This window comes from Nannobrachium achirus (assembly GCF_963921795.1).
Source record: "Nannobrachium achirus genome assembly, chromosome: 19".
Lineage (NCBI taxonomy): Eukaryota > Metazoa > Chordata > Actinopteri > Myctophiformes > Myctophidae > Nannobrachium > Nannobrachium achirus.
The window spans coordinates 34763152-34790651 of NC_137826.1; the positions used below are offsets into that span (position 1 = coordinate 34763152).

At 44.4% G+C, this 27500-nt stretch overlaps 1 protein-coding gene across 1 annotated transcript in view; it reads right to left on the minus strand.

Annotated features, from left to right (window-relative positions):
* dchs1b (dachsous cadherin-related 1b) overlaps positions 1-25792 on the minus strand; it is a gene marked incomplete at both ends in the record, with an annotated part of 122104 nt that extends 96312 nt beyond the window's left edge. The window contains 3 exons of the mRNA XM_080749052.1: positions 23461-24234; positions 24396-24593; positions 24956-25792. Coding sequence (XP_080605178.1) covers positions 23461-24234; positions 24396-24593; positions 24956-25792 — 1809 coding nt within the window. The remainder of the gene's footprint in view (positions 1-23460; positions 24235-24395; positions 24594-24955) is intronic.
* Between the last annotated feature and the right edge of the window lie 1708 nt (positions 25793-27500).

Sequence of the window (27500 nt, forward strand, 5' to 3'; positions counted from 1 at the left end):
ATTGGAGGCCAGCTTTAAAACGGTGCTGTATACATTATGTCACCCACCATTCACAGAGGCAGTGTGAGCATCTGTTGTGTGCTTCCTGTGATCTCGGGGCGCTCCATCTGTGCGGCTTTAAAGCACAGTTCTAGAGATAAGAAACAAAGGCTTTGGAAGGCGAAGTCAAATAGTCTTGCTATGGACTCGCATTAGTCCACGTATCCGGTATCAGAACAGAATATCCGCTCTATACCAAGATTATTGCAATCAAGGAACTCTTCTGTAATTGTTCCCAGTGGCGTCAGTTCAGCAAAAGCTAGGGTATGGCAAAGATGGGAGTCCTCATGGAAAAGAGGCATTACATTTTGTATAACACGGTTCTATTGTGAAAATAGCAGATCTACATGCTCACAACGCCTCGCAGCGCGAGGCGTTGTGAGCATGTAGATCGGCTATTTTCACACAGGTTTCTACCGTTTCTTGGGCTGGATATGGCATTTGTAGTTATTTTACTGTAATTTAACAACATAATAACCAGCGCAGATAGACAAAGAGACATTCATGGATTTATATTTAAAAGTAACTTTTATTTTCCCCCTTGGACCCAGGGTATGGCAGCTGCATACCCCTGCCATACCCAATTGACGCCCCTGATTGTTCCCCGGAGCAGGACAAAGAATCCTCTGCTTGGTTGGAACGGCAACCCCAGAGCTTTGAGCATGTCTGTGTGACTGTGTGTGTGTTTAGGTTTTGTACAGTATGAATGTATATCTACACAGATTGTGCTTCGGTATACCAGTAAACCGTCACTGAGGGGCAGAAACCTCGTACCTCCAGGATTCAAATTTGTATTTTTTTTTATTTTATTTTTTTTCGCAAAGTAAAGCCCTGCTTCACCATACAAGACTGTCGCACAAGACTAGTGAAAATGGCAGATCTACAAGCACACTATTTTAAATGATTTTTAAGATGATAAATACAAAAACGAGCGGTTTTGGACAGGTTTCCACCCAGCAACAACTAAACACTGCTTCTTTAGTAAGCTATACTGAAATGAGTGAAGGAGAGAGAGAGAGAGAGAGAGAGAGAGAGAGAGAGAGAGAGAGAGAGAGAGAGAGAGAGAGAGGAGTTAAGAGAGGAATGCAGTCATGTATCTCTCACAATATATGATTCTTGCATTAACAATCTATGTTGACGGGGTGCCTGGTACGGGCTCAGACAGCTATGGCCCACACTGTACGCACCGTTGCAAATAACCGTATTGTTAGTTTAATCGTTGTTGTTTTGTTACTTTAAGCTCCGAAAGCGTGTCAGGCCTACTTTAAGGTCCATATACTCTCAGGGCCCTATTCTGAACCAGGTCTTATGCCTTATGCCTTAACTTCTTTGCCTTTTTTTACTATTTCGTTTTTGTTTTTTAAATATTTCAAATAGCTGATCTGCAAGTTCACAACGTGAAGATGTAGATCAGCATTTGAAGTATTTAAAAATGTTTTTCAAAATAGTGAAAAAAAAGGTAAAGAAGTTAAGGCATAAGGCATAAGACCTGGTTCAAAAGTGGGCCCTCAATGTGAAACACCGCTGCCTACACACACAGTATTATCCCAAAGTGTAAAAGTGTAAAAATTGACCAAAAGTGGACCATTGGCAAACAGAAGACCACTGCCTTTGACTGAGTTACTTTTCTATTTTTCATTTCTTTCTCTTCTGCACTGTAACTGTATTATGTACATTTTCACTTCTTTTGTTGTATGCATCCTAATGTCATTGTATTTGTGTTTCCTTTGTTTGATGTTCCGCGTAAAGCACATTGAATTGCCTTGAAATATCGCCTTGAAATGTGAGATACAAATCAAACTGTGCCACTATTTTGGGCATGTATAGGCATTTTTTGTTTTGATTGTTCTTTTTATTGTTCCAAAGTTAGCAGAGATCTGATATTTTAACACAAATAACAGATCTACAGGCTCAAAACATTTCACATCACATATACACTGCAAGGCGAAGCTGTTCAAAGTTTAAGAGTTAAATAAACACCCTGATCGTTGCTGTGAATAGGACCCGTGAGCGCCGGGTCTCAGGAGTTATCCAATCTGGTCACAGTGAGTTGTAGCGTGCTATCTCAGCCACAATGTGAAAACATTAGGCGGAGTTGAGTGACAGCAGCGAGGGGAACAGATGTCTACATCAAAACAACTGCTACTGCAACTCCCTCACTCCCACACTACCTTTATACTCTTCTCTCTCTCTCTCTCTCTCTCTCTCTCTCTCTCTCTCTCTCTCTCTCTCTCTTCCTCTCACTTTAATACTTTCCCTGTTGTCCGTTTCTTTGATCCCCTCGGTTAGGAGTGAATGGACTCAGGATCTTTGAGCCCGCTGGAGCTCAACGAGAATGTTTGATTGGTCTACTGGGGCTGAGCTCCCTCCCGTACCTGCTGCTCCTGTGCAAAAAGGACTACGCAGGAGAAGCAGGAGAGCAGGGGAGGTCACGGATCACTTTGAAAAAAGCACGCTTTTCCGTTCTTTGTCAAGTTCTACAAGGCTCCCTTTTTTAAACAGGCGCTCGTTCTATCCTCGTGTCCACTAATGGCTGGGCCAGGGATTTTCAACCTTTGTAAGTTCAAGGAACCTTACCCCAGCCACGCCCTTCCCACGTGGATCCTGAAATCCACATAAATGGTAAATGGTGCATTTATATGGCGCTTTTTATCCAAAGCGCTTTGCATAGATTGTGCATTACATTCACCCATTCACACACACATTCATACACCGATGGCGGAGGAAACCATGCAAGGCGCCAACCTGCACATCGCAAGCAATTAGGCAATGTCAATACCAATGTCTTGCTCAAGGACACTTTGACACTAATTCTGGGGGAGCACGGGATCGAACTGGGAACCTCACACTTGCCATCCGGCCACACTACTGGCAACTAATGGACCACTGCCGCCACTCATGATTATATTTTCTATCTCTGGGACCCCAATCCACATAGTAAAATAAATAATTAATGTTACAAGTCCATTTGGTTCCTTTTGTACAGACTGGTAAGGGTCCATTTGATTCCTAACTACAGTATCAATCATTTAGGGTCCCCAGACTCTAGACTCTGTGTGAGGGACAGTTCAGTAATGTTATACCAGTAGTTTAGGATCCTGTGATAAACACAGCCTACTTTGACACCCTGAGTGTACAGATACTGTATAGTACAATAGTTACAATAGTTTCCAGGACTTTAAGATGCATTCCTCCTTGGCTTTCTTAACAATACTGTATGTACTACAAATGTTTTAGTGTGTGCAGAGCATCTGGTCCCCAAATCACAGGAAGTACAGAAAAGTCGTCCTGATTCTGAACAGAACATCTTAAACTGACATTAAGCTCACATATCTCAAAATTCAAAGAGAAATCTCTTACAGGAGAAAAAAAAGAAGAGAAAAAAAGACTGATACAGTAAAATATCTCAAATCAGATGGTTTGCCTAACCCAAGCCAAAACTCATAGCGCAAAGTTTAAGGCCTGTGAATGTACTCAGTGTGAGTCGACGGCAACACGCAGAGGCTACTGTTTCATGTCATTGGGACACATCTTGGAGCTTGAACACAACTCCAAAACAAATAACCCTTAGACGTGCTCGGACTACAAGACACACTCCCATAAAAAGCGGAGGGGGGAGAAAAAAACCTGTGCTTTTCTTGAGACCTTGCGAGGGCCGTTCGGGTGCCCGGCCAAATTGTAGGTTTCCGCGTGAAGCATGGAATGGACGGCGTCAGTTTAGATGAGGAATACGATGGAATTAAGACGCAGATAGACCACCCTGAAGCCGTTCAAAAGTGGCTAAAAGACACATTTGAAAGGAACAGAGAGGGAAAAACTCCCATAAAGCACGTCAAGAATGTATAAACGCGGAGGTTTACAAGAGTTGCCGTAGCTGTAATTAATGACCTACAAACTGATGATTTGGGTATTTGTAGGTGCGTTACTAGTCCAGACTGTCAGTATAACTCCTGGCGTATCGCCGTACGGTGCGCGAGTGCGGACAGTAGCGAGAAGATTTATATCCAGGCTATTTGTGTTGAGATGATTAATGAATCTGTCCTAAGGCCCAATGGGTGTCATTTCAGACCAAGAGAGAGAGCTGAGAGTCTGCTGCAGAAACCACACTGCGGGTTTAGCTAGTAAGACCTGAGTCCAAGCCACATTGGGCTGCTTCTGCTGTAAACTCTAAAGAGGAAGAGAAAAAAAAAAGACACTGAGGTTTATTCCTCCCCTCCGGGCTGCTTATTAAATTAATACTCTGCTTCTTCTGCCCGGATGGGGTCAGCGAGTACAGCTAGGCTACGGAACCTATAGGAACCTGGGATCCTGTTGTCTGAGGAGGCCAGTGGTGTAAAGTAAAACTTACGTTACGTACGTTTACTAAAGTCATTTCCAATACTTTCACTTCTACTCCCACTACATCTCAGAGGCAAACATTGTACTTTTATTCCACTAGAATTATTTGAACACTTTAGTTACTATAGTTATTCTACGACTTTAGCCCTATTCTACAGTATACCTAGGCTATTTTCAAACATTTTGTACTTTTACTTTGGGTACTTTAAGTACATTGTGATGCCAATACTTTCGTACTATTAATCAAGTACATTTCGAATTCCAGACTTTTACTTAGAGTATTTCTACGTTGCAGTATTGATACTTTTACTTGCAGTAAGTGAGAAATTTGATTAATTTGTTCACCACTGGAGGAGGTGTATGGCTCTATACTGCACACTGAACAAAGAAGAAGTGGTCGTTCACGTTAACCGTGGCTGAACCACAGTTTGGGAGTAACTGGTTTTTTAACCCATTATATATTTGAAAAAAGAAAACCTGGCAAATTGAGAAAAGCAAATAAATTTCAGTAGTAATAATTTTATCTGATTAATTTGCATGTCCACACAGGGCCTCCAGGGATGTTTTTGTTCTCTTCACTGCAGGGCTGAGAAGTGAGGAGTTTGGGGTTGTGAACAGCTACGGTATGACTCATGCTTTATAAATCATGCTGTGGCTTACGTTGTTTACGCTTATTATCTTTTACTCCAACTATTTTATTTCTTCGTTCTCCTCCACAGTCATCATTCTTTCGTTCCGTAACGTTATTTTATTACGCATCTCTCTCTCTCTATTGCTCTCTCACACACACACACACAAACACACACATACTGTATGCACACACGTAGGCACGCACGCATGCACGCACGCACGCACGCACGCACGCACGCACGCACGCACACGCACGCACACACACACACAACCCCTTCACACAGCACTTGTCCATGCAGCGAGAAAACGTGTTTCCACTCCTGAATCCCTTCCAGCGTAGTCTTGAAGACCACAGCCAGTGACCACACACACACACACACACACACACACACACACACACACACACACACACACACACACACACATTACTGGTATCATCCTGTGCATTCTCCTGCGTACTTAAGTGAACTAAAAACTGCATTCCGGCAATTCAAATAAATCTAATTTCATCCCACACATGTATATGCAATATACATGAGCTAATACCCTTCAGTTCAGTTCCATAACATCACTGTCGGAAAAACAAGCCTGCATTCCGTTGCATTCAAAGTAGTTATTATGTAGTTATTATTTAGTAATACAGTTCTTGTTAATACTTTTCTATGTACGAAACCATTGTCTGTGTGGTTAAAATCGTTCTAAGAATGCCAACAACAATACATTGCACGATACTGTCATATGAATAGTCATAAACTAGGGGTTTAAGTGAGGGGAGCCGAGGATGACCAACAGCATTAATTTATATAGACAAATGTATAATAAAAACATACGGATAAACACCATAAAAAAGATGAAGTAGGCCTATGGAGATATAAGGTTTCTGGCTGACTGCAACGACGTGCAGCTCAGGGACACTAGACAGCAAGGAGGCCAGAGAGAGAGAGAGAGAGAGAGAGAGAGAGAGAGAGAGAGAGAGAGAGAGAGAGGATGTGTAGACTAGAGGTTTTGTGTGGGCAGGTGGGAAGCAGCAAGAGGTTCTCTCGTAAAAGATTCCACTCTGGGAGAAAACGTGGAAAACGTTCGTTCTCGCCTCTCTTCTTCTAACGTGTTGTTCTAACCTTTAATAGACATCCCCAGGTGAGAAGTATCCTTATAAAACCCGGGGTCCAAAGAGAAAAGACGGTACAAGGTCCACGCATGAAGGCAAACGCATCTGGGAAATGTAAGGGAAACGCAAGAGAAGAGAGAGGAGACGTGATGGGGACCATATTGAGCGTAAAACGTTTTTTTTCTTATGTATATTATTTTTTACGCCAGCCGTGCCGTTGCTGTGATCCCTGCATGAGGCTTGTGTCCAGATATCTGTAGTATTGTCTAACACTGTGTTTTTTGGCATAGCGAACGCAACACTGCATATGGAGTGTATTCTTGCCCGTGCATGCACGCACGCACGCACGCACGCACGCACACACGCACGCACGCACGCACGCACGTACGCACACACTCTCTCTCTCTTTACTCCTCTTTTCTCTCTCTCTCTCTCTCTCTCTCTCTCTCTCTCTCTCTCTCTCTCTGCGTGTGTGCACTGTGCATCCCTTTCCACAGGAGAGTTCCTGAGGTGAGATGGGAGATGGAGGAGGACAGAGCCGATGATTAAATGGACGATTCATTAATGAAAACAAATAACGGCGATCTGAACTGTCCTTGACCTCGCGGAGGAAAACAAATAAGTGAGAGGAGAGAGTAGTACGTCCAAGTACACAGACACAACACCGGAGCACAGTCTGCCAGAACACAGCTCTGGGATTGGAACTGTATTGTGCATTGTGTAATGTGTTTGTGCGTGTGCATGTGTGTCTCACTGACATGCGATCACAAAGGCACACACGTGAACAGATGTGCTCTCTCTGTCAACAAAGTCTGATTCACGGTATACTTAGTTTCAGGTCAGTATTGGCACTGAAATCACAGATCTGCAAGCTCACAATGCATCCATCTAAACACGTATGTTCAGCATGCAACCAAGTCTAAATCCGGTATAAGTCATGCCCTGGAGCAGGCAGTGTAAAAAAAAACACATTTCATTAAATCATTACAAGAAGTAAAACCTGCTGGGCCTGTCCCTGCCATGACCCTCAAATCCAATACTTACTTTTTTTTTTCTCTTCATGAAAACCCAAATGACAGAAAGTGATACACTGGGAAACCATTCCATCTAGGGCCCTTCACCCCTAACTTACCGACCACCTGCCGTCCCCCCTGCCTGCAGGGCCGCCCCTCCGAAAGCAAAACACAGTCCAGAGCAACATGGGAAGCGTGCTAATTTACACCAACCAGCTCCGTGTGTCATGAAATTAGATTAGTGTGACCTCAACCACCACACCAAGGGTCCCAGGCTCACCTGCAGCTTGCATTTTATTGTGTGTGTGTGTGTGTGTGTGTGTGTGTGTGTGTGTGTGTGTGTGTGTGTGTGTGTGTGTGTGTGTGTGTGTGTGTGTGTGTGTGCGCGCGCGCACACGTGTGTGTGCATGTACATTACGTGCAACTTAATCCACTGCAGTCAGTCACTTTACTGTATGTATCTGAGAGAGGTCATTCATAGTATCATGTAGCCAGGCCTACCATTACCTACACCAGGGGTTTTCAAACTTTTTTGACTCAGGGCACCCCTGTAAATAACTTTTTTACTTAATTACACTGTTCATTTTTAGAATCTTACATCCTATTGGAGAAATATCCGTTTCCACCAGAACAGACTGAAAATAACGTTATACTTGACGTTTAACCACTTGAACCCCAGCATGCCTATTCTGGGGGGAAGGTTCACCAAAAATAGACGATCTACAAGCTCACAAGGCTGCGCAAAGCGACGCCTTGTGAGCTTGTCAATCTGCTGTTTTTGGGGTCCCGGGCAAATATTTCTCTTTTGGGTCACAGGCTAAAAAGATTGGGAACCAGTGCAGTACTGTATGGCGGCATCTAAATTCAATGTATGGGGATTGAACAGTGGAGAACTGGCCACAGACAAACCTACTGTACGCCTTTTGCTTTGAAAACCAATCCTGATTCCATCCCAATTTGAAGGGCCACCACAAAGTCTTTGAGTCGGTTCCGCATTGCGGTTACGTTTTTCCAAATCTCTGAATTGTTTCCACCCAGTTCAAGCCAGACGTGTGGGTAAGCAGAGATCTCTGATCTTCTAGCTCTGTAAGACGAGGTCATTTGATGCCTCAGTCTCAACACACACACAGTAAAATGAAATGATAATTTAACTCCTAAGAGTTTGTATAATGGAATCACTCTGGAACGAGTTAAGATTTCCTTTGTTCAATAATTTAAACTTCTACTACACAACATCTCAGAGGTAAATGTTGTACTTTTTACTCCACCACAATTATTTGGAAACTTAGTTACAAGTTACAGATTTAGATTACATATTACATTATTAGCCCTATTTGATACGTTTTGTACTTTAAGTATTATTTTAATGCCAATAACTTTGTGTCCTTTTACGGTGTTTCTATATTCTATGTGTTTCTATATTGTATTGATACTTTGGGCCCAATTTTGATTGTCATAAGTACCAGGTCTTATGACTTAACTTATGACTTAGACCTGGAGGCGTGGCTAATGCTGTTTGGCCACTCAAAACTGGCCACGCCTCCACGCCTTAAGTTAAGTCACAAGACCTGGTACTTAAGACAATCAAAAGAGGGCCTAAAGTATCAATACAATATAGAAACACTCTGTTACAAGTAAAAGGCCTGTTACCTTGGTAAAAGGACACACAATGTGTTGTGTTGCGACGTGTATACTTTTCAGCAAAGATATTTAATGTAGAGCGAAAACAGGAAATAAACTAGTATAGAGCCCTGAGGCTCTCCACTCTATTTTTGAAAAATCATGAAAATGTGTGCAATATTTTATTTTAAAGCGAACATTTTTATCTCAAATCTTTGCTTCTGGGGGGTCCCTGGAACAAAATATTTTGAGACGGGGGTCCGCGGTCAAATACATACAATTCTAGGTGTCCTTGACATTAAAAACTTTGAGCGCCACAGGTAAAGATTTATCTTTTGTGGAACACTGTGGATCTGTATATGCTTTGTGCAGTGCCGGCAGACAGGCCGGCTGGTAATAAGGGGTTAATGAATGAGAGAAGGGATGAGATGGAGGAGCAGACAGACAGAAGATACTGGGAGACAGCAGATAAATACACAATGTGAAGGCACAGACAAGACAAGCCTGCAGAGTAAGAATAGCCAGATAGGGAGAGGAGGGACGGGCAGACACCATAGAAACGCGCGCGTGTGTGTGTGTGTGTGTGTGTGTGTGTGTGTGTGTGTGTGTGTGTGTGTGTGTGTGTGTGTGTGTGTGTGTGTCTGTGTCCGTGTGTGCGTGAGTGTATGTGTGTCTGTGTGTGGGCGCAGACATGCACTGTAAAACCCTTGCGTATTAATTCAACTCTGAGTGTATACAAATGGAACCAAAAGACCCCCCAAAAAAGGTCATAAAAGTTCAATTAACACCCAGGATTTTACTGTGCGTATCCTTTTGCCCCTGTCTGAAGGATGCTGTCCATTTGCCTGCAGCGGTGTGATAGCGCTGTGTGTGTGTGTGTGTGTGTGTGTGTGTGTGTGTGTGTGTGTGTGTGTGTGCGTGTGCGTGTGCGTGTGTGTGTGTGTGTGTGTGTGTGCGTGCGTGAGCGTGAGCGTGTGCATGCCATGTATGTGTGTACTCTGCATGTGTGTGTGTCTGTTACTGTCGGCTTTGTCCTAGCGCTGACCAAGAATAAAAACAATCTCTGCCACGATCCTTACAGCTATATTTTCCCTGAGCTTCACCGCTTCTTTTTTTTAGTCTTGTGGCATTTCACTGGGTATAACGTTAACGTATATGAATGAATGAATGAATGAAACTCATTCAACTCGCATCACAGTCATGCACGTTGTTCGTCTCCTCGGGTGATGTATTTTTTGATACATTTCGGACACCTGACATAACAGTGTTCGAAGTTTATTCTGGAATGGTTTTGTGAATATTTTCAGCGTATAAAGGGAAAGTTTCATTTTGCCCAGAATACATACATGTACTGCATCTGCATTCACAGTAACTTATCCTATCTTTTAGGAGCAGCAGGCAGCTACTGATCAGCACCCAGTCGGTCTGGGAGGCAGTTAGGGGTACACAGTGTCCTTCTCAAGGACATTTCCACACAATGCCATGAGAACCCGCCATCGAACTGGGATCCTTCCAATAAAGGGCACCACAAGGGGGGGGGAAAAGTGGGGCTGAGTTAGGGCCCAGGGTGGAGGGGCCTTAATTATTTTATACTTTAGCTATTGAAAAATAGCAGATATACAAGCTCACAGTGCGGCACCGAGTGCCGCGCTGCGAGCTTGTATTTTGGGGTCCTTCACATGAAAGAGTTTGAGCACCACTGACATAGAAACATAGGTTTTTCACAAAACCTTAGAAGGATTGGAAATTTTCACGATTTAAAAAAATATAGCAGATTTAGGCCTAGGATTATTGACTGCTTTAACTATTGAAAAATAGCAGATATACAAGCTCACAGCGCGGCACTAGATCTGCTATTTTTGAAAAATCATGATTTGTTTTGCAAGTCTTTGAATATATACTTAAAAGCGAACATTTGTAACTCAAATATTTACTTCTGGATTGTCCCTGGAACAACATATTTTGAAATGGGGGTCCGTGGACAAATACCTGTAATTTTGGGGGTCCTTGACATGAAAAAGTTTGAGAACCACTGATTCAGAGGAAGGATTTAGAAGTCGGGTCAAAGATCGGGTCAAACATATTCAAAGACTTGCACTCGTTTTCACGACTTCTCAAAAATAGCAGATCTACAAGCGCTGTGAGCTTGTATATCTGCTATTTTTCTAAAGTTAAAGCATAAAATAACGGTTAAAGTGGTTAAAATCTAACGCGACTCGGGCGCGTTCCAGGTATTTGAGAGTAAAAGTACCCGGGGCCCAGAATTTTGGGGGTGTTTTGCGACACCCCTGCTTCCGATTCCCCAGGCGACTCCTCCATGGCGACCCAAATATTATGAAAAACGCACACTTTTGGCAAGAAATAACTCGACCGAGCAAAAAAAAGAACCGCCCGCGCAGTAGAACAGAAAAGAAACAGTTTCCAAGTCAAACGGGGTGGCTGATCAGAGGATTGATTAGCTGTAAACGTACAGTACGGCGGAGGAAGATAAAGATGGTTGGGCCCGCAACGGCATGGCTGCAGCGGGCCAAGTCCTGAGACATGAGGTAAAAACAGTTTACACTGGAGAGACAGGTACTTGATACCAGATGAGGTGAGCAAATGGAACGGAAAGCAGTGGACGAGAGAGAGAGAGAGAGAGGAGAGAGAGAGAGAGGAGAGAGAGAGAGAGACAGAGAGAGAGAGAGAAGAGAGAGAGAGAGACAGAGAGAGAGAGAGAGAGAGAGAGAGAGAGAGAGAGAGAGAGAGAGAGAGAGAGAGAGAGAAAGAGAGAGAGAGAGAGAGAGAGAGAGAGAGGAGAGAGAGAGAGAGAGAGAGAGAGAGCAGTGGTGGAGAAAGTACTCAAAGGTTTCACTTAAGTAAAAATATCAATACTGCAATGTGGAAATAGTAGACTGTTACAGGGTAAAAGTCTGGAATTCTATATGTACTTTACAAAAGTATTGGAATCAAAATGTACTTAAATTACCAAAAGTGGGGCGCTCAAATCATTGTATTTAAAATAGACTACCATAATGGTAAACTAAATTGACACAAGGAATATCTCTTGTAGATCGGGCTATTTTCAAAATGGTCGAAATGTATTTAGGGCTGAAGTGGTTAATGTATGTTTAGTACATAGTATAACAATCAAAATCTACAAAGTAACTAGCATCTAAAAATGTTAAATAATTAAGTACAGTACTTAAGTATATGTACTTAGTTACTTTACACCACGGGGAGAGAGAGAGAGAGAGAGAGAGAGAGAGAGAGAGAGAGAAAGAGAGAGAGAGAGCATGAAGGCGAGACGAAAGTAGAAACAGAGAGAGAGAGAGAGCGGCCGAGAGAGACAGACAGTGAATGACAAAGAGATGAAATGAAGAGAGCGCTAAAAAAGACAGAGCGAGACAGATAAAGATGGATATAGTGAGAGAGAGAACAGAGAGAGAGTGAGTGAGGGAACCCCTCGTTTCCATATGGTAAAGAGTACTGGACCTAAAGATGGATAGTGAAAGAGAGAACATAGAGTGAGTGAGTGAGGGAACCCCTCGTTGCCATATGGTAGAGAGTACGGGACTTAATGAGGCGTGCCGCCGTCCTCTCCACAGAAGCCTCGGCCAATCAGATCACACCGTGAACGAGCACCGCGATAGGTCTAAAGCGTAGCATATGCCCCGCGCTAGTGATATGGAACCTGCCTTTTAAAGAGGAAAAATATATAGGCTGGAGAAAGACATACAGAAATGAAATGTGAATGGCGGCATTGTGATAAATTGTACCCGTACAGTACACCTCTGTTTTCTGGGCACATGGGTGGGCAGACTCGGGGCAAGTAAGAATTAATCCGACGCAGAAGGTAGAAGGAATGGAGGCAATCCCCATAATGACGTTAATTATACCTACTGTAAAGCCTTTTCCAAATCCTTCAGCCTACTGTATGTGCTGTCAGACACACAGGGTCTGGGTGATCGAGTTCCTGCTGGAACTAACAGGTGATGAATGTACAGTGAGTGCTGATAGATGTTATGGGAATAGCTCACATAGCAGACGCGCCACACTGATCCACCGTCACACACACGCTGTCAACACCTCTGGCAGCTGAGGGCCGGCCGGGGTGTGAGTGTGTGTGTAATGTGTGTAATGTGTGTGAGCGTGCGTGCGTATGTACGTGTGTGCGTGTGCGTGTGTGTGTAGTTGTGCGCATGTGTGCAATCTGTGCATGCATATGCGAAACGTGTGAGGGGATGAGTGGATGGAAGACAGTGAGATAAAATAGAATAGAGAAATGGGAGCGCTAGTGAGCGTGCAAAGGGAGGGCAACCAGCTGTTAAGCCATTTAGATCGGGGAACATTATGTGTCACTTTAGATTTTAACCACTTTAACCATTATTATTTTATACTTAAAAATAGCAGATATACAAGCCCAAAGCTATGAGCTTGTAGATCTGCTATTTTTGAAAAATCATGACATTTTTTGCAAGTCTTTGAATATCCACCTGTTTCCCGCCAGAATTTACTGTAGAATTATTTGTGGGACACATCCGGATAACAGTAGACATACAAGCTCACGTCGCGTTGCAGATGCAACCACTGTGAGCTTGTAGATCACACTAGGCTAGGACGCCGGAAATGCCGAACACCTTCTGCGCAATGCACGATGGGACGTTGGAAACTTGTGGATAGGTTGTTGAAAAACTTGTGCTTCTATCATCAGTGGTTCTCAAACCTTTTCGCGTGAAGAAGCCCCAAAATGATATGTATTGGCCGCGGACCCCCATCTCAAAATATGTTGTTCCAGGGACGCCCGTTCTTATTGGGTTAAGAGCCTGCACCATTCCATGCATTGTGGATGTGTCCGGCGTGGCCCTGGGGCCTCCGGGCTCTTCACTCATCACCTGTTAAGAGATGCAGCTGAGATGACACTGATGGCTTCGACCTGAAGCCTCTCCCCACGGACCGTTCAGCCCTCGTAGCTTAACCAGGCCGACAGATTAATAAAAACACACAAGATGGCGCCTCGTGGTATGTGGGTCCCAGTAAAACCACTATACCAACACCCGTACACGGCAAAATCCTGAGTGTTAATTTAATGTACAAATGTAACCATAAGTACCCTTACAAGTCGATTTGGTTAAAATGAACACAGAGGATTTTACTGTGTGATTTAGCGTTATAAAAATTGACCCATAAATAGGGTGAGTGGCACTGCCACTTGTTTCAGTGGAAAATAAGATTATGATAAGCATAAGTAAGCCTCACGACATCCTTGTATTTGCTAGTGGTGGCGTAACTACTTGACGGTCAAACAAGGGGTGCTCCACATTCAAATATCAGAACCAATCAAAACACATCATGCTTTGTGGCTTTGAGTGAATGAACAGAGCCTGCCCAGGCCTAGGGCAGGTTTCAAACACCAAAAGGATTGCACATGTATGATTCAAAAACATACAATCAATATAATAGTACGGTATACATTTTTAGCCAGTCTCATATGGGAGAAACTTTATTCTGACAGGATGAAACATGCCGTTTCTAAAATCTCTGAGAAATCGTTTCCAGGGTCGTAAAGAAAACGTTTGGCCAACTAAACAAAGTCTCAACCAGTCTCATTTGAAGACCGCACAACTGCAACATCCTGTAGTCTGGCATGTCAGCCTTCCTCGCTCATTCTCTTTCCTGCCTTTCCCAACCAGTCTCTATGTCCCAATCAAAACAGAGAAACCCCCCAAAGGGAAAAAAGCATTTTCATCATGTCAATAAGTGGATGGCAAATTTTTGTCTTCCTCTCTGGCCACGGTTGCAAGCTTAATAAAACCGGGGGAGAGCGTGGCGGTGTGAAGTCTGGGCCGGCAGACTCCAAGTGGAAGCTGTGGTCTGGCTCTGGATTCTGAGGGGCTCGTATTCAGCGCGACACCAGCGGGAGGGAGGGCCGTGCTTCTGTTACAGGAAGCTGTAGTCCAACAGCTTCCTGTTTCCACTGGGTCACTGTATTTGTCTGATCCTGTGGGTTTATCCGATGTGACTGGTCTCTCAGCGTCCATGCACGCTTATGTGTTACTCTCTTTATATAGACAGATATAGACTTATACCCCCGGGTGTCTCCTGTGTTTTCAGGTCTATTTCAAGCAGCTTCACCCGGTGGGAACTGATTGGTCTGACAGACAGGTGTAGTGTGTTTGCTTTAGAGGGTTTTGTGGGAGATTCAGTAAAACTAACTGCACCTGTTAAAAGAAACCTGTCTCCATTTCGAAATGTCCGCTCAATTTTATTATTTTTCATGCACACGCACACGCACATGCAAACTTTCTGTCTCATTCTGCAGCCTCGTTATTATTATTCCTCTTCTTTCTCCAATGCGTGTTCCCTCTTCTGACACATTCACCACCTGTACGCTACCAGGACGGCAGTGCCACCACAGCATTGTACGACTGACTAAACGCTTCTCCATTTCTGTCCTTGTGAGTTTCTCAGCTGAGCACATCTGCGTGACTGTCTGAATGATTGAGGGTTCTTTAACAAGCCTGAGTGGGAAACCACATGCTGAACATCACAGGGGAGATGCATCACCTGCTGGAAGCACAGGCACACACATAATGTATGCCATGGAGATACAGTAGTATGCACACACATACACAGTCTATCCCATGTGTCTTCAACAGGGGCTCCGGGACCCCTAGGGGGTCCTCAGAGTTACTACAGGGGGTCCTACAAATCTTTGAGTGATAGCAAGTTCTTTTTTCCTTTTTTAGATTAACCACTTGAACCCTAGCGTCCATATTCGGAGAACTTTAGCCAAAAATAGCAGATCTACAAGCTCGTAGATCGGCTATTTCCGGCAAAGAGCTTTGGTGTAGAGGGGAAAAAGAGCAGACTATAGTAAAGAGTGAAAGGTCAAGTTTATTATGTATTGACGGTTCAAGTGGTTAAATATCTGAAAACACAAACTGACATGAATCCAAAATACACTGACGATTGTGCTGTCAAACGATGAAACTATACAGAATCTATGAACAGGTTGTGGGGGTCCCTGCTTCATGTCTCTCTCAACTAAGGGGTCTTTGGCCTGAAAACGTTGAAGACCCCTGGTCTATCCACAGGCAACTGGTTGCTGTCTTCCACTGTCTTGCTTTCTCTTTGGGTCTCTCTGAGCTTCTGTCTCTCTCTCTCTTTCTCTCTCTGTCTGTCAAAATGGACCAAACGAAAGCTGTCGTAAACTCCATCCCTCTTCAAACTGTCTCGTGTCATTCCCATCCTGTGTTCCCCTCCAGCCTTATACGACTCATCGTCCCATGTTTGTTTGAATAGCGTCCTAGCACTTGGCAAGAGTGTGTGTGTGTGTGTGTGTGTGTGTGTGTGTGTGTGTGTGTGTGTGTGTGTGTGTGTGTGTGTGTGTGTGTGTGTGTGTGTGTGTGTGTGTGTGCGCGCGCGCGTGTGTGTGATTACTGCTAGCAAGATCAGGGATGCCGTCGCAGCATTTGGGCTCATGCTTTAATCCAGCATGTCATTGCATTTGACCGCCAAGGCACGACCCACGCAGGAAGGAAAGAGGCTGTCAGGCTTCAGAGAAGAGGCAGATTCAAGCTCCTATATAACCTGAACGGAGTTACATTCACTCAACGACATTACCACTCAGTCAGAAACCATCACACACACACATCCCATTGCCCGGCCATTGCCCAGTAGGAATAGCCGAGGACCCAGTTACCCAAAATGTGAGATGACCTGTCCTGTGATATCTTGCCGTACTTTTTATTTCTGTTTCATCTATTAGTTTGGTCATTAAGGTCCACAGAATGAGAGGCCTGCTCTGCCGGAAACATCGTGAAAAAAAGTTACGGCCATTTGTATATTCACTGTCCCATTGACTCCACTATACAGGAAAAGAAAGATATTAAAAAATTAAGAAAATCTGCTTTAAGTAGCATGTGAGGGGTCAAACTAGGGGTTCTTCATGATTCTGAATCCATTGCAGGCATTTGTTTTGCATGAAAGACATTCCTTGGGCTAAATTTCGGCCCCCCAAAACTAAGAAAAGTGCAGAGCAGGCCTCTCATTCTGTGGAACATAATGACCAAACTAATAGATAAAACAGAAATAAAAAGTACGGCAAGACATCACAGGTTCAACGCTATTCCTTGAGCTTTTGGCCATGTGGGTCCCCGACTAGAAGGGTGTGGATCAAGAAATAGTGCAACAGAAACATCTGCACTCCGAATAGTTCTCTTTAACCACTTGAACCTGAGCATCCCTATTCTGGGCATGTCATTATAGGCAAACACGAAAATAGCCGATCTAAGTGTAATAGTAGACGGGCTATTTTCAGAGACGAGATTTAATGTAGAAGGAAAAATGGAGTGGACCAAGGATGGAGTCATGGATAGAGCCCTGTGGGACCCTGGTCAATACGGTATATGGCCACTGTCGGGCAGAAACCTTGTATCTCCAAGTTTCAGATTTGTACGTTTCTGAGAAAAGTGAAGCCCTGCTTCATCATACATGACTGTCGCACAAGACTAGTGAAAATAGCAGATCTACCAGTAAGACTCCCTAATCGGGAGATAAGCGACCGTCAGGTCGCATACACAAACTTTAGGAGGCAATCGTAGCCAATCAGGAGGGAATATGGGAAATGGGACAGATCCATGTTGATGACATGAATTTAGAGATACTGTGTACCGCTTTGTGTGATTTTAGGGCAAAATCTGTAACAGTGTCCAAAAATGTGTTTTGCAAAAATCGGCCTGATAATAAAGAGGGCCATGTGAGAAATGAGGGGTGGAGGTTGTGAGTTGGGCATGGGGTAACGGTGCCGGAGATAAGAGTAGGGCAAAAGTGAGACAGACGGACAGACAGACAGCCCGTGGAGCTTTTCATAGTAACTTGTGACCTGACGGTCGCAACAAGCACACAAGGCCTCACATAAATCATTTTTAAAATGATAAATAGAAAACAAACTTTTTTGGACATACAAAGTTTCCACCCGACAACAATGATATAGGGTTTAAGTAGTTAAAGGGTTTTAATTTTCTGCTATATTAAAGCGCAAGGCTCATAAAGAATGCACTTCAGAAGTCTGAGGAACAGCCTTGGCCTTGAAAAATCACAGCAGAACCTTTTATTTGATTTGATTTGACATCCATGTGTAGCAGGGTACAACATGCATCTTACAAACAAACATCAAGGATAAACACAATAATGTCAGTCCTTATTTCCGTTGTGGTTCTTGGTTTCAAGCAGAGAGACAATACAAACTTAAAAAACAAGGAACGATGAAAGAAAAACTAAACTGCACAAAAAGAAAGACATTCTAGACTGATATACCTTTAAGCTTTCTGAACACACCTGAGGCCGATTCTACAAATGCCTTCTAAATCAGTAGTTCTCAAACTTTTTCATGCCATGGACCCCCAAAATGATGTGTATTTGGCCGCAGCCAAATACACATCATCTGAAAATGATTTGTGCCAGGAACCCCCAGAAGAGAGGATTTGTGTTAAAAATGTTTAACACAGATACAAGTGTACATGTACACGCTCATCTTGTACATCTGCTATTTTTGAATAGCCATTAGCCAATGCTAAAATCTAAAATGACAAAGAGGCTTTCCTGGTTACCATGTGTTTATGTCAATGTTGAACTAAATGCCCATCAAACTTGACAGGCAGCTTACAAATGATACAGACCCGGGCAGACCGAACGTGACTGGAACCGTAGATCAAAATGTAAACTCTGGATCAATCACGTCTAATTTGGATGTCTTGCGAGTAGAATGAATCAAGAGCTGCGTTACCCTTACAGTATAAATCAATATAATATGACAAAGTGATATAACAAACCACCAAATTCATCCAACAAGGAGTACACAGTAGTTACGGTGGAAAATGGCACCTCATCATATACAGTACACAGCAACCATGCATTCATTCTTCTATTCACTTTTGTGCTACTACAGTAAGTCTGTATTTTAATAGCCTCGTGTGAGCATGCACACAAGCACACACGCACGCACGCACGCCCATGCACACACGACCAAACACACACACACACACACACACACACACACACACACACACACACACACACACACACACACACACACACACACACACACACACACACTCAACTCCTAAATTTAACAAATCACTTGTAACCAGGGCTGACATGCCATCAGATGGACACAGAGATTCCTGGAAACCAGAGAGAAATGAAGACATGACTGGGGAGACTGTGTTGCTACAGTATGAATACATTTGTCAGCTCTCCAACACTCACTTCAATACTCATATTCACTCTACACTATACGATCCTGTGTTTTATTTAATGGAGCTACAGTATAGTCAACTTTTTCATTGTAGGGCCGACACACTGTTTACATCCTAGTCTATAGACTAGAATGTAAACAAAGTGACGGTCTGACACTGGCCAAAATGATTATTTTATCATTAGTTTACGCTTTTTGTGGTCATTTTTGAATTGAAACACACATATGAAGCTTATTTTTTTATAAAATATTTTCGAAACATTATTTTTATTTTAGCATACGTTTTTCAAGAAAAAGTTGACTATAGCTCCTTTAACTCTGAGAGCGTCCACATGTAACCAAATGGACCCATTAAGGGTCCTTTCGGTTACATTTTACACACAACTTCTACTCACAGCCCAAACCTAGATCAGATCTGTGTGTAAACACACAACACGCGCGCACACACACACACACACACACACACACACACACACACACACACACACACACACACACACACACACACACACACACACACACACACACACGCACACACACACCTCCTGCCTGGGAAATACTTAGAGGAAACGAGGGAAGTGGAAAGCAAGGAAACCAAGAAATAAATAACTCTTTTGTGTTGCTGCTAAGCAAACAAGAGCAGTGCATTACAGACAACTATGGAGGAGATAAGCACCTTCCTACACACTGTGCAGAGTGGAGTGTATTTGTGTGTGAGTGCGTGCGATACCGTGCGTGCGTAGGTGCATGGGTGCATGTGTGCGCGTGTGACAGGGAGACATACTGTAAAGAGAGTGAACGGGAACGTCTGTAACCAGACAAAGGAAATAAGGAAGGGAAAGGAGAGAAGTCCTGGTACAAACTGATGGAAGGCAGTGTTGATTTCGTTGACTAAAACTGGCAAAAATGTTGTCGACTGTTTTTTCACTGATGAAAACAAAATAAAAACTAAGCTGTGATGACTAAAACTAAGACTAAATATATTGACAATTTCGTCAACAAAATAAAAACTAGACTAAAACATTAGGGAGGGACTAGTGGAGAAGAGAGTCATTTCATGTTTGGTTGGTTGCTCTCAGGTGTTGCGTGCTGAAAATAGCAGATCTACAAGCTCACAACGCGTCGCAGCAACAAAGTGTAAAATCAATCATCAAGGCCTGCCAAAATACATTTCAGTTGACTAAATCAACTGTAGATTTAGTCGCCTAAAATCTTATGATATTTAGTCGACTAAAGACTAGACTAAAACTAATACTTTTCGGTGACTAAATTATGACTAAAACTAAATGACATTTTATTAAAAAAGACTATGACTAAAACTAAATAACATTTTGCTGTCAAAAACAACACTGATGGAAGGTCAGTTTTGGCAGAAGAAGGAGAAAAGGGGAAGAGGATTGGAGGAGTGACGAGTGAGGAGGACGGGAGGAGGGAGAGAATGAGCCTCCTTGCAATGCCGCTGCATCCTGTTCCTTCACACGCTCTGCTTGACAATACATGTTGGTTTTGTATATACATGACATAAAATGTTGGCCGCCGCTGCCTCCCGTTTTCACACGAAATGTCCCAAAGGTTCAACAAACAGTCAGCGCTGCAGAAGAAATTACAATGGCTATGCATCATTTTAATCTATTGTAAACGCTGCCGTCATCCTCCAAACATCCTTCCTCTTCCTCTCTCTCTCTCTCTGCCCGGACGACGACGTGACGGAGCCTCACGCACCACATTATGCAACAGAGCCAAATCGACGTTTGCTATGAAAATGTCAACGACTGTTGCGGGCCCGTCCTCTTGTCTTTAGGTTGCTGCTATTTTGAATGTAATTTCTACTGTCGTTTTTGGTTTTCATAATTTCATACTCGGAGAGATGAGGGAGGGAAAGGCCACGAGCGACAAGATTGTTAACCAGTTTTCCAAACCCCCACCCCTAGAACAACTATCATCAACTCCACACTGTTGACAGCTGGTTGGGGAGATGGCAACAGGAGAGGACATAGAACAAATGATCAGCAACCTGCGTTGGCCTGATGACATCAGCATTTGCATCATTGTATCCCTATCCAAGTCGCCGCAGTATTTTGCTAAACCCACAGAATAAAAAGCCAACTGTAACTGCCTTTATCTAGTGTATCAGACTCCCCGCAGGGAAGGGGGCAAGGAGTGTCTCATCCATGGCGCCATAAGGAACGTGCCAGAATGAGCGATTCCAGAATGAGCGATTCCAGAATGAACGATTCCCTCATTGGTGCATAACGGAATGCCAGCCATGATTGTCTGCTGAGGAATTAGGCCATTGTTAGACCGCCAGAATAGACCGTCGGCTAGGATTAGCAGAATTAAGAAATTGATTACAACTGCTCTTTTGGTTAACAACTGGAGTGGAGTAAGTCTGACTTTATTTATAGTTTTGTTTCTGTCTTGGGATGGCGGTATCCAGTCGAGCTGCCCAATTAGCAACAACAAATGACTTGTTTCAACAACTCTGCAACAAACCGCACAGGACTGTTTGGAACTGCTAGTGTTGTTGTGTTTAACATGTAACAAGAGTACATTGCTTCTCATGCTTGCATTATCTACTCAATCTGTGCTTTTGCATTTCGTCACTGTCGGGCAGAAACCTTGTATCTCCAAGTTTTAAATGTGTATGTTTTTTAGTTAAGTAAAGCCCTGCTTCATCATACAAGACTTTTAAATCATTTTTAAAATGATAACTACAAAACAAACTGTTTTGGACATACAAGGTTTCCACCCGACAACAACAATTTCTCCTGTCGCTCAGCACAGAGTTCTCCCTCTTTTCTTTGCTCGCTGCTTTTCTCATGTCTCTCCTCTTCTCTTCCTGTTATTCCTTCTCCTCTCTGTCCTCTCTAGTCTGGCCCCCGGGGACCGTGCCCCCATGCATATGCCAGATTTCACGGAGCCCGGACCACGCGCACTTTCCAAATACACATTAAATGAACCAGCAACCGTGTGCAGTTCAGCTATTTAACTATTTATCTAAACCCATTTATCCCGGTACTGTATGCATTTTTAGGTCCACAAGTTCTATGGTGACCGCTACACCTTTGAAGTTCCATGTATTTTGAGGATCAGTGTAAGAGTGTAAAACAGCAGAGAGAGAAAGAAATGTGCCGTTTTATTCTTTACCTCCCCTCTCTCACAGCAGAAGGGATCAAACCAAGACAACAACCTGTAATAACAGTTGTAGTCAACGGTGTGTGGCGGGTGTAAGGCCTCGCTAGAACGCAAAACAACTGCTCCTTTCTCCGGGGAAGTCATCCTTACACATGAGAGAGAGAGACTGCTGGAATTGAGATGAAAGCAAGATGAGAGTCAAGCTGCTGTGAGATAAGATGGAATTTAGACTTGAGCGCTCACCCTACACTGCTGGCTGGGTTGCCATGGGAACCCCATTTGAGGTGAGACAGAGGACATGGCGGCAGCCCTGAGTAAATCTCCTCACACGAACAGCTTCAGGAATGCAGGTGATCTCTCCCGCCGCGAGTCTCACTCCTTTTGTATAAATCAGCCCGGTGTTCATTTCTTTTTAATTGAATGCATTCCACGGCTGCGCTCCACTCACCATAACCCCTTTTTCTGAATCGCGTAGCGATATGTATCAGCACCTCTGACTGAGGTCTCTCAATTTAAAGTTTAATACACTGTACGTAGTACGTACACTGAGGCATATTTCACTTCAGCCAAAGCAACCAAACACTCACATTTCAATGGTTATATTGGGAATGAGCTGAGAGGGCTCTTAACCACATTAACCCTGGCGACCCTATTTGAAAAATTACAAAACTTCTGTAAAGGGTTAGGGATCTACTCGCTTGCATGTTGATTTTGTCAGGTTTGAGATTGTAGATCTGTGATTTTTGGTATTTTTGTATGACAAAGAATATAGGTCTTAAGGTACCGGTAGTTAAAGGGAACTTGTGAATGAGAAGAGTGAATAAACAGAGAAGAGCTTGGGCAGAGACTGTGAATAAGCCAAGTTGGCTGCAGAAGTAGGACAATAATCCTGTGGCCAGAAGTCTGAAAGATTGAACACCACAAGAATTAAATACGGCAGTTACACCTGCCAAAGCAAAAGAGCAGAGACGCAAGAAAGAGGAAGAAAGAAATGTGAGACACAGACACGGAGAATGATATATGATGAAAGGAGATTAAGACAAAACCGGAGAGAAAGAATGAAATGAAGGAATATTGAGAGACAGAAAGATGTTGAGTAGAGACTTTCAAAGAGAGTGGGAGAGTATTAGGAGAGAGACTTTAAGGGAAAGAAATGCAAAAAGCGTTAAGAAAGACAGAGGTAGGGAGAGAGAGAGAAAGAGGGATTAAGGGAGAGAGACTTTCAGGAGAAATACAGAGAAAGATTCAGAGAGAGAGAGAGAGGGGTTTAAGGAGAGGCAAGAAAGAGAGGGCACATAGAAAGAGAGTTCTTGAAAGAAAGCTGTGTTGTTTCCTACCTCTAAGAAGCAGGTCCCGGCGGGCGTGTTCTCCTTGATGGAAGCGTTGTAGAGGCTGCTGGAGAAGGCGGGCGTGTTGTCGTTGATGTCCTGCAGCACGATGTCCACCTTGGCCGTGGACGACAGCGGCTGCCGGCCGCCGTCCGTGGCCACGACCGTCACGCTCAGCGCCGGCTCTGACTCGAAGTCCAGCGCCGTAGCCGTGGTGATGATCCCCGTCACCGGGTCGATGGAGAACCAACTGGAGTGGCCGCTCTTGTCCTCCATGAGGCTGTAGCGCACATCCCCGTTGGGACCTTGGTCCTTGTCCCTGGCCGTGACTTGCAGGACGAAGGACCCCGGGTAGACCACCTCGGGGATGGTCTGCCAGTAGGCCTGCTGGTCGAACAGAGGCGGGTTGTCGTTCTCGTCCATCACCTGGATGGTGAAGGAGGACTCCGCCCGGAGCGGAGGCGTCCCCGAGTCGGTGGCCATGACCCTCAGGTCGTAGGAGTCGCGTTCCTCGCGGTCCAGCACCTGGTCCACGTAGATCAGGTAGATGATGCTGTCCTTGGTTGTCAGCGCAAACTTCCCGTCGCCGCCCTCCAGGGACACGTTGACGTTGGCGTACTCCCCGTAGTCCGGATCGGTGACGGAGATCCGTGCCACGTACTGGCCCGGCTGGGCGCCCTCGGAGATCCGGGGCGAGCCGTCTTCGCTGAGGAAGATGATGGTCATGGTGGGCTGGTTGTCGTTGTAGTCGCGGACGTGGATCGTCACAAAAGCGTTGGTAACCTGACAAAATAACGAGGTGGAGATGAGATTGTATGTTATGCATATTATGGACACAATGTAAAGAAATCGACAGGTAAATGAGTTATGAAGTTATAATCAGTTAAATCAACGCTGAGGATTTTAATGTGTAGACTAAACTAGGATTGAAATATAAACATTACCTCAGGGTGACTGGCATTATCTCTGGCCTGCACCACCAATTCGTGGACCCTCTTCTTCTCATAGTCCAGAGGCCTGTTTAGAGTGATGACCCCCGACTTGATGTCCATGACGAAATAGCGATCAGGGTCACTCTGACGTCGGTTGATCTCATACAGGACCAGACCGTTGTCACCCTCATCTGCATCAGTCGCAAATACCTGCAGAGAATTGTAATATAAAAGGTTGAGTTATTATACGATGCTTTTATTGTTGACTGACAACTTTTAGATATTTGTACTTGACTATTTCCAATGTTCAAACTTTTACTTCTACTCCACTATCTCAGTATTGTACTTTTACTCCACTACAATTATTGAAAGCTTTATTTACTAGCTACTTTGTAGATTTCGATTATTATTACAAAACACATCGTTGCAATGCCATACATTGTGAGCTTGTAGATTGGCTATTTTCAAAAGATTAAAAAGTACATTTTGAATAACGGACTTTAATTGTAAAAAATTGCAGTATTGATACTTTTATTTAAATAAGAAATGCAAATACTTCTTCCACCACTGACCTGCAGAATGCTGCTGCCCTGCGGCAGGCTCTCGGAGATGATGGCGTGGTATCGGCTCTGGTTGAACAGCGGCGCGTGGTCGTTGATGTCGGTCACAGACACATCCAGGGTCATGGAGCCCATCCTCCGGGGCGAGCCGCCGTCAAAGGCCTCCAGCACCAGGCTGTAAGCCGAGCGCTTCTCCCTGTCCAGCACTCCGTTCACCACCAGGTCCAGGTAGAGCACCGCGTTGGCGCCCCTCTTGGTCTCCAGCTTGAAAACCTGGCCCACGTTGCCCTCCCTGATGGCGTAGCCCTGCGTGGTCAGCTGGTCCTTGTCGGCGTCCGTGGCCGGCTCCAGGGAGAACCTCGTCCCCACGGCCGTCTGCTCGGGGATCTTGAGGGCCGCCTTCCGCTTGGGGAACGCCGGCGCGTGGTCGTTGATGTCGTTGACGGATATGGACACCTCCACGGTCACGCCCGTCATGGTGACGGCGATGAAGTTGTAGTGGTCCCGCTCCTCGCGGTCGAGGCGGCGGGCGGTGGTGATGATGCCCGTGGTCTCGTCGATGTTCAGGTCGCTGCCCACGCCCGTGCCCTCGTGGTCGGAGATGAAGTAGAGGCTGGAGGTGATGCCCGGCGGCAGCCCCGCGCTGATGTCGCCCACGATGGTCCCCGCGGGTTGCTCCTCGTCCAGCTGGAGCTCCAGGGCTCCGAGGACGGAGGTGGAGTGAACCACGAGCAGGTGAAGGATGACGTAGAGGACAGAGGCAGACGGCCGTCGCCATAGACTTGAACATACAAGGCGGTGTCCGCTGACCCTGGCCCTCCCTCTCGACCCTTTACTTGTAATCGGCATGGCTGGGTTCCTCTGCTACACCTGAGAGAAGACAAGTGACAGACAGAAGGAAACGTCAAAAGCAGATGTGGACAAGCTAGCATCAGGCCATGTGATTTAAAGGTGATCGGTCCATATACAAAATACTATCTAAATGACATGTATGGTGGTCATTGAGGGTAGGCAAAGTGCTATGGTAAGTGTTATGGTCTAATGTAGAGTCTGAAGGTGAGTTTTCTCAATATTGTTACTTTTTCTTCAATAATTAAGCTATTGCTTGATATGCCATTGGCTCAATATACTGTACTGTATGTTAGAGTAGAACCATTGTAGTAAGTAACCAACAAATCATCACATTTCTTCTCTGTTTGGTCAGATCACCCACAAGGGAATAATGAAGACTATTAGGGTGGAGAGCTAATGAAGACAGTCTAGGGAGGGAGCCATTTACTAATTGGAGTGGATTGGTAGCCACTCACTATTTGCTGAATTCTGTAAATGCAGTTTTGTTGATACACTGATAACCTTATACTGAATGTAAGACTATGGCAGTGGTAAGACTATGGCAGTGGTAAGACTATGGCAGTGGTTCTCAAAGTGGATTCCAGGGACTTTGTGGGTTCCTTTATGGGGGTCTAAATTCACCCATGCAAGTCTGTAACTCTAACAGCATACAAATGGAACCAAATGGACCCTGACGGGTCCATTTGGTTCCATTTTTATACTGTCAGAGTTAAGGGTAGACCTTGAAATGTAAAAGTTTGAGAAACACTGGACTATGGGGATGAGGACTCAAACTTGGCTGCTAACGGTGCAACAGTGAACTAGTGTGGTGGAAAAACAGAAACAGGACATAAAACATTATTTCTGTGTGGAGATGTGTGTTATAGTAGCCTACATGGATTATATGATTAGATAGGGACGATTTTTAAAACAGCATGGAAAAAGAACCCAGATGGAGAGTGAACCTGTCTCAGATTCTTGGGAGGGAAACACAAACCTCAGCTATTATTTATATCTCATGGGTAACAACGGATGGGAATGTTTTGGAGTGTCTAGATTGGTCACGAGGGGATAACCTTGGGAAATACTGAATTAGGTATCAGAATTCACTGTTCTGTCATAGAAAATCAACTGAAATATATGATAGGTAATGTTGACATACCCATGCACACGCACGCACGCACACACACACACACACACACACACACACACACACACACACACACACACACACACACACACACACACACACACACACACACGCGCGCACGCACACACATGCACACACACAAACACACAAACACACACACACACACACACGCACGCACACACATGCACACACACAAACACACAAACACACACACACACACACACATACACACACACACACACACACACACACACACACACACGCACGCATACACGCTCGCTCACACAGGCGTACACACACACACACACACACACACACACACACACACACACACACACACACACACACACACACACACACACACACACAGAGAGATGGAATGCATGGGAAAGTCTGAAGCTTCTATAACAAGGCCTCAATATGAAGAGCAAAAGTGAAAACATAAAATATCCTGAACGGAGAGAAATTAAGCCACAGGATTTTACACTGTGCACACTCGCTCGCACGCACCTACACAAACACACAGTAACACTGTAGATATGCATCTAGGCAACACATACTTTATCTCTCACACAT